General features: G+C 40.7%; 1 protein-coding gene across 1 annotated transcript in view; it reads right to left on the bottom strand.

The window, feature by feature from the left end:
- Positions 1 to 7040, bottom strand: part of ISX (intestine specific homeobox) — a 29123-nt gene extending 22083 nt beyond the window's left edge. Inside the window, exon 1 of the mRNA XM_062602615.1 lies at positions 6765 to 7040. Within this exon, the coding sequence (XP_062458599.1) occupies positions 6765 to 6936 (172 nt within the window). The 5' untranslated portion in view covers positions 6937 to 7040. The remainder of the gene's footprint in view (positions 1 to 6764) is intronic.
- Positions 7041 to 7981: the final 941 nt, after the last annotated feature.

Here is a 7981-nt window from a genome sequence, read left to right on the forward strand (position 1 = left end):
CTGTTACCACCAAAGAACTTTAAAATCTTAATGCATTAATGGACTGCAAGTATCTTTTTATAGAGGAGTTACCCATACCTAGGTTCTGGGGTTTGCAGCACCTGTGGCTGTTCCCCTCTTATATCTAAATAGCAGCATGCATGAACCCCAACAGGTTATACTGGAAGAAACTCCATTATTTTAATACATATTTTACTTCTGGTGCATTGAAAAACATCTAACTTTTTAGACTTGTCAAGAGCTTATTTTCTGAACAAATAACAGTTCTATTTGTAACCAGCCTTGGAGCAATGATATTTATAACATCCGGAGACAAAGTGCCCCTTTTTGCCCTTAGTGAAAGCCCACACAAGAGGAATTTTACAGAGGGCTGACAGTGACATGAAGAAAACGCAGTTACAAGAGCACTGGAAATTAGCCAAAGCCTCATGTCAATAAAGGATGACTGTTCAAATATTATCTTTTCAAATTATCACCAATCTTTGGGTAAACTTCTAAACACAATTGCCTGTGAACCTTAAAAACCTGGTATGAGGTCCACCTCTGTGTTTGAGGCGTATTGTGCAAAACGAGGTTAATTTAATTCCTTTTGGATCAACTAGGTTTGAATTTTCTGGTAAGAAAACAGGTGAGGTTTTGAACAATATTTGCGGAATGAAGGAGACGGATAGACCTGGCAGTGGTCACCGGCTCGTGGCTGGTGTTAAATGATTTATTCATTATTCATCAGAGAATATTAGTGTTGGCATAGATTTTTATATCTCAATCCCCCATCTTTATATTAAGGACTAGGTGCACTCCTTTGCTAGATGTGATGCTGAGAAAATGGGTATGCTACAGAATCAGTGGTGCTTATATCCTACAGTAATGAAGAACGTAACAGTACCTGAGCAAGGTGCTCTTATGAGCAGTGATTAAAGCTTCCTGAGAATTACACTGGCATTTTCTAAATTATAGAAGACTTTTCACATATCTTCATCCTTCATACACAGCTTTCCTCCCTCTGATTTTTTTTCTGAGATGCTTACATACCCCAGTGATGAGCACAACTTTTGTGTGTGCATGGATAGAATAATTATAGACTGAAGAGGAGAAAACAGGGAGGGAATGGAAGACTGCCCTTGGCAGATGGGAAAATACCAATGTTGATGTGAACTGGTGAAAAGGAGTGGGAGGATTGGTTGTTTGAGATAGAAGCAGTAATTAGAATGCTATGAACCCTAAAGAGAGTCAGAAAAGATCAAGAAGTTTTCTGGAGGATAAGATTGAAGGTAGATGATATTGAGTTTAAAGCACATATCTGAGACTTAGGAGCCCTAAAGTCTAGTCCTGTTTGCACTGCAACCTTCTCTGGTGCTTGTTGTCCTGAACAAGCAAGGAGACTGTCTGAAGTGATAACTCTTTAGGACAGACAGTATTTTTTAGTGCATATTCATGTGACTCCAGCAGAGAGCTATGAAAAATACCTACAGATTGGCACGGGGTGAAATTTCCTCCAATTAATTTTCTTTTCTCCTTTTCTTTTCTTTTCTTTTCTTTTCTTTTCTTTTCTTTTCTTTTCTTTTCTTTTCTTTTCTTTTCTTTTCTTTTCTTTTCTTTTCTTTTCTTTTCTTTTCTTTTCTTTTCTTTCTTTTCTTTCTTTTATTTTCTTTTTTCTTTTCTTTTCTTTTCTTTTCTTTTCTTTTCTTTTCTTTTCTTTTCTTTTCTTTCTTTTCTTTTCTTTTTTCTTTTCTTTTCTTTCGTTTCTTTTTCTTTTCTCTTTTCTTTTCTTTTCTTTTCTTTTCTTTTCTTTTCTTTTCTTTTCTTTTCTTTTCTTTTCTTTTCTTTTCTTTTCTTTTCTTTTCTTTTCTTTTCTTTTCTTTTCTTTTCTTTTCTTTTCTTTTTTTTCTTTTTTCTCTTCTCTTCTCTTCTCTTCTCTTCTCTTCTCTTCTCTTCTCTTCTCTTCTCTTTTCCTTTTCTTTTCTTTTTCTCTTTTCTTTTTCTCTTTTCTTTTCTCTTTCCTTCCCTTTTTCTATTTTTTTTTCTTTTTTTCAGGGATGGCTATGACATTTCAGCCTGGCACAACATGAGACACTTTTTACTGTCATGCACAGAAATTACTTTGACTTATGGCTCAAAATGGTCTTTTTAGTTTAACTTTCAATTGCATAGAAAAGGATGGGAAATTTCTTGCAAGATAGTAAGATTTCCTTTTGGAAGTGGGAGGTTATTTCAGATAGCCTAAGTTCCATTTAAGCCTTTCTGTGTAATCACTGAAGAGAAAGACCTGTTGGAGGCATAGGGCTTATGACTTTAGGATCTTCCTACAACTCTGAACAGAGAAGGCTGTCACTGAGATATGCAAGCATCTTTTTATTGTGTTGTTTTTCTCTTGCTTCTTTGCCTTTTTTTTTAAGGTGCGTTGTTTTGCCTTGTAAAAGGTGGGATGAACTGGTGATATTGGCCAGGTGGTATCTGTTCAGTTTTATTCCTTCAGCTTGTTTCCTCTTTTGCAATAAAGCTGGGTGGGGTGTTGCTAAGGGTGAAGTAAACAATCACCATATTGACTGTGTGTGAAGCAGCAGTTGTATTCCTATTAATTTGCATGTCCTTAACATAATGGGGCATAACAGGCAGAATGACAAAACTGCTGTATCTGTTACTGCTTTTACTATTAATTTCCCAGGTGTAATGTACTCATCCCAAACTCTCCTTGGCTAGATAAAGAACCTCCTGCTGGTGGAACTTCAGTGGTGGTGGAGTAATGAACAATTATTTCAGATGTACTTTCAAGCACATTGAAATCAAGTTCCTAGGGATTTCAGAAGAAGGATTTCTTCTGAAATAAACCTCCTAGTCTTCTTTGTTTAAAATGAAAGATTTGGCACTAGGGAGGAGATCAGCACTTGGTGGATGCTCATTTGTGTCACTTGCAAAGGACATGGTTACCCTCCTGAGGCATTGTGACAAAAAGAAGAGATGGAAAGCATAGACTGAATACTAAAATGTCTTCTTGTTCACTGTTCCTTTTTTAACTTAGTAAGAGTCTTTCAGTAGATGTCAGATCAACAGATGCAGTTTCAGGCCACCTAGTAGTTGTGTTTGTATGCAGTAAACTCACTAAAACCGGAAAGTCACACACTCCTGGGAAGACTGCACACTCCTTATTCCAAGTCCCACAGGAATTACACTCAGAAAAACCTGCAAACTTCAAAGTCAGGCCCAGAGATCTCATACATCATCAAATCCTGCCCCAGCTTTCCATAAGAGGCTGCAACTGTACATCACAACATCCTTTTTTTAAAGAATCACAGAATAATTTAGGTTAGCAGCAACCTCTAGAAGCCATCTGATCTAGCACTCCCAGGTTTTCCTGGGAAATTACTCCAGGGCAAACTTTGTGTCCCTAATTTCTGATATTCTGCATCTTCTGGTTCTCTGGTATTACCCATCTCCTCAGCTCTGAATTCTAGATTTAGACAAGTGTGATCTCAGTACCTAGGCTGCCTAGATTAGCAGATGAGGTGGATGATAATTTCTGGCCCTGGTATTTACCTTTTGGTAGCCATGAGTATGTGTGTGGTGCCAGTTCGCTCTCATATGGATCATGGCTTGGTTCAGATACATACCATATGGGATATGGGAAATGTTCTTAAAATCCATCGTAAGGTATAACTCAGGTCTGACCTGTAATACTTCCTTCTTTGCTGAAAAGTGCTGAACTGTTCTGGGAAAGGAGCTGGATGTGTGTCCCCTCCTGGAATTTCCAACAAGTTTCCTTGCGCATTTCAGTGCCCTGACCTTGGCCAGCACTGAGGCAAATTAGATATAGCTGACTATTTACACAACTTGTTTAATGGCAGTTATATGGCATGAAGTTGAATGACTGATGAAATACAGCAATTATCCCAAGATGTACAGCATAGGGTATTGCACTTCTGAACTAAATAAACCTTATCTGCAAAAATCGGCAGTTCTGCTGGGAAAGCAAAGGGTAATAAGCCTAAGTATCAATTTGGTGTTAGTGAGAAGCCAACAGTGAAAAAGATTCATTTTCAGGCTTTTTTTTTTAAACACCCTTGGTCAATAGCAAAAGCAACGTACAACAACAGTTTGGAATATCTCTACAGCTTTCCTGTTTGCTCAGATACAGTGACAGCTAAATGAATCTACTATTTTCATAAGTTAACATTTTACACTGCTTTAAGTGTATTAATCCAACCTGGCTTTCTAGCAGGGGAGAAAAGAGTTAGTATACTCTCTTGCTACAGCTACAGTCTGTCTCTTGGCTAGGTGATGAAGCGAAGTCAATGGCAAGGCCTGGCTTTTCTGCCTGCATTGCTTTCAAGGTGAAAAACTGACTGTACTCTCAGGTGGAGCAATTTGGGATGAGACAGTACTGGCAGTGCAGTAATGCAGTCCTAGGAACCCATTATGTCCTGCATACAGATTTGTCAGACCTTGCGCTTGGAGCAGCACGCTTAGCTGAAGCATACAACGAAACAGGGCTTCAACATATTGATCACAAAACAGACATAATATAAAAAGGTCCTGTCTCTGACACGCTTCTCTGTTCTCAGAGAAGAGTTTCATGCTGTTAAAATGCAGTTCTATGGTCCATGTTATGAACAGCACTGACTTCATTTTCAGTGGTGTTATCTGTCTCACTTTGGATCCAGTGGCACAGAAACTGCCCTCTGGAAAGGACTTTGAGTTCACAAAATCTCACTCCCATGGAGCTCACACCAACATTTCCCCCCCTTCACAATGTAGCACCTGGGCTCCTTCAGCACTCAAGCTCTATTATGCTTGCACCAGCAAGCGTAATATCCAGGACACTGGATGAATCACCAGCAAGCATAATACGTTGCCCACCCCTACAAACTGCCAAGCTCTTACTTGTTTCAGGGCCATATTTAAAACATGACCTGGGCCTGCTGTTGTTCCAGTCCAATCTGCACTGGCAGCCTTAGGAGGCCTCTAAATGCTGCAGTCCTCCAACAGTACCAGTAGTGAAACAGCCAAGCAGTGCTCACCGTGGCAGCTTCAAAGATAGACAACCTTGTCTGTCTTCAAAGCTGTCCTTTCTTTGAGCAGCAGGCTGGAGTTCCACATGACCTCAATAGCTCCCATCCAACCTCAGCTAGCCTATGTTCTGGGAAAATTCAGCAGCATGCTATCCTTCTTCCCCACACATGGGTTTCTGTGGAAAGCCGCAGATACCGGTGCAAAGGCAGCAGTCGCATACTCAGCCCCATGCTTGAGGCTTCCACAGCTGTGAGGTGTTTTGTCGGCTGGCTCTGCCCCATGGTTAGGAAACAAGCTCTGTACAGAGTGAATGAAATTGCCCTGTGTCAGAGCTGAACAAGAAAGGGCAAATCTTGCACAAAGAATGGCTGAGAGGCAGCATTAGTGGGACTGGTGACTAATGTTACAGTAGTAAGTGAGGTGCTCACTTTATTGTAGTTTCCTTCCCGATTTAGGTCTTGTTTTCTTTCTAGTCCAGGTCAGTATCAACTTACAGGCATAAAAAGAGCTGAAGCTATGCAAATAAACAATGATTACTTGGACTGCCAGAGTTTTGGAAAAAGTCTCTCCCTTACTGCTGGGTGATTCATCCAGTGTCCTGGGAAATGGGGTCCTGAACCATGAAAGAATGCCTGCGTGTTACAAAAATTGAAGTGGAGCCTTAAGCTTTGTTAAAAGCAGTTGAGCGAGAGGTGAGTGAAACTTTTCTCTCAAAACTACAGGTCATTTTCCAGTTAAGTGGGTGTGTTTGTATGCTTAAAAAATCTCCATTTCATGGATGATGTAAATTAAAAAAGAAGAAGGAATACTAAATCCTGAAAGTTCTGGCCATTGGTCTTTGTTTAAGGAAAATAAAAGAGAGAATTTCTTGGGGGTAAACGTTAACTCAAGGCCAAATTAACTAAACTGTGGAAACTGAAGTTAAATAGGCTAATGCATTGCTGGTTTGCTAAGATTGAAGTTATGCTAGTTTTCTACTAGCTGGTTTTCTTTAGTTCATGAAAAAACCTAGTGTCCCTGATGATAAGGAGAAATGATTAAACACAAATGTTTTCTCTTTTCTTGTTCCAGCAATTGAGTTCTAACACTCCTTAGCTACCATTACCTTTGCAGACCATTTCTCCTTGAGGATGAGTAGTCGAATTTATCAGAGAATGTACTAATGTGAGATTTGGCTGTAATTCCAGACAACAGTCAGCTCTTGATTTAAGTGAAACTGCAACAACTTCAGTATGTTTCAGCAATTTTAGGTAACTTCCTGAATTTGAATGGCTGTCCTTCTTTATGACAGGGGATTTTTTTCTTTTAATAACAAGAATTTTTTTTTTTAAAGGGAAAGACACTGGGATGATATTGTATTTGTTTACTATAAGCAATTCTTACTGCTATTGAAGAGAACTACCTGCAGTAACTGTCCAGGTTGCATACCCACCTCTCCAACGACACTGGGACTTCATAATGTATGAAATCCCACCAAAGCCTGGGAACAGAGCCCAGTCTACTGCAAGGTTGAAAGCAAATTATTTTTTAAGGATCATTTCTGTATATACAATTAATGATTTGTACCTGATTCAGGAAACCCTAGATTCCTACAAAAGCTAAAGAATAAAAATTCTACATAATCATAGAATCACAAAATGGTTTGAGTTGGACAGGACCTTAAGATCATCTAGTTCCGCCCCCCTGCATCAAATGTGATAGCTCTAGGGGTTAAAAAGAAAGGAGCATTTTCATTAAGTGTTATAATTGGTACTTACCAAAGGCCAGTGGTGACACTGCTTTTAGGGCTTGTGGCCTCTCTGCGTAGCTACTTCTGTTCCTGGTTTCCCTGCTTAGGGCAGTGCTGGCAGAAGGTTTCTTTAAGATCTCCTCTATGGAAAAGGACAGGCTGGGCTTCCCCTGGCCAGCACACCCCTGGGGGTCTGTCATCTTCTCGCCAAAGTGGCTACAGGGCAGAGAGTGCTCTCCTGCTCTCCTGGCTCTCGGTGTGCCCCAAGACGCATGTGCCTGTCTCTCTTCACCCGTGCCCAGCCGACCTGCAGCAGTACTCAGAGGGAAAACAAAGGCCACTCAGAGTGAGCACATGCGCCTGCTCCTCTCTGCTGATCAGCTTGGGATCAAGACATACGCTCCTGTGTCTGGGGAAGACAGCATTACAAGTGGGGGTGTAAAGTCTTGCCCATCCTACCCACTGCCCAGCATCCCCCAGCCAGTGCAGATTACAGAGCTACGAACCTCTTGGGAAGATGTGTGCTCCTCACAGACCCAGGGGGAAAATGCTCTGGAAAGGATTGCTTCTTGTTGGTAAATCCTGTTGGTGGGGCAGTTATCCTCTTCTGCTTTCAGGCTGAAATCTTTGGCAAGCCCATTGGATTTGTACTATTACAGAGTTAACCAGCAGGACGAATACTTGACCCTTGCTTGTTTTACTAGTAAGAAAGGAACCTTGTGAACTTCTCTTGCATACAAGAGAGAAACCTCCCTCACTAGGAATTCCCAGGTTATCCTTCAGCTACGTCCCCCACCCATAAGCTTCAGTTCAGATTCTCTTTTCTTCTACTTTGGAAACCCTTTGAACTTTCCAAACAGGTGCTTTTCAACATCATCCCATCTTATCAGTCACAAGAGAAAAAGCGATGGCTTCTGCAACATGCTTAGGAATAGGAATTAGTGCCCTCTGCTCCCCACCTATAATCCTAAAGATAAAACCTGTTTTTCTTCCCCTTCTGAGCTATGAGGGAAGCTAGTTTGGTAATTATCCCACCAGTTGCTTGTGTCTCCCAGTCTGGCATCCACTGAAGGAGAGATTTCCTGGATAATGAGAATGAATGCCAATGATTCCTTTCCTGAGCCTTTTCCGTCTTGTTAATTCTTATTTGGGGAGAATGTGTGGTTAGATACACTCCCGTTCCTTCCCTTTCCCTGCCCCCACTGGCATTTCTTGCCTTCTGGGATTGCCCCTCACCTTTTAAAT

This window comes from Pezoporus occidentalis, unplaced genomic scaffold (genome assembly GCF_034315485.1).
Source record: "Pezoporus occidentalis ecotype Australia unplaced genomic scaffold, CSIRO_AGI_Poc_V1 ctg78, whole genome shotgun sequence".
Lineage (NCBI taxonomy): Eukaryota > Metazoa > Chordata > Aves > Psittaciformes > Psittacidae > Pezoporus > Pezoporus occidentalis.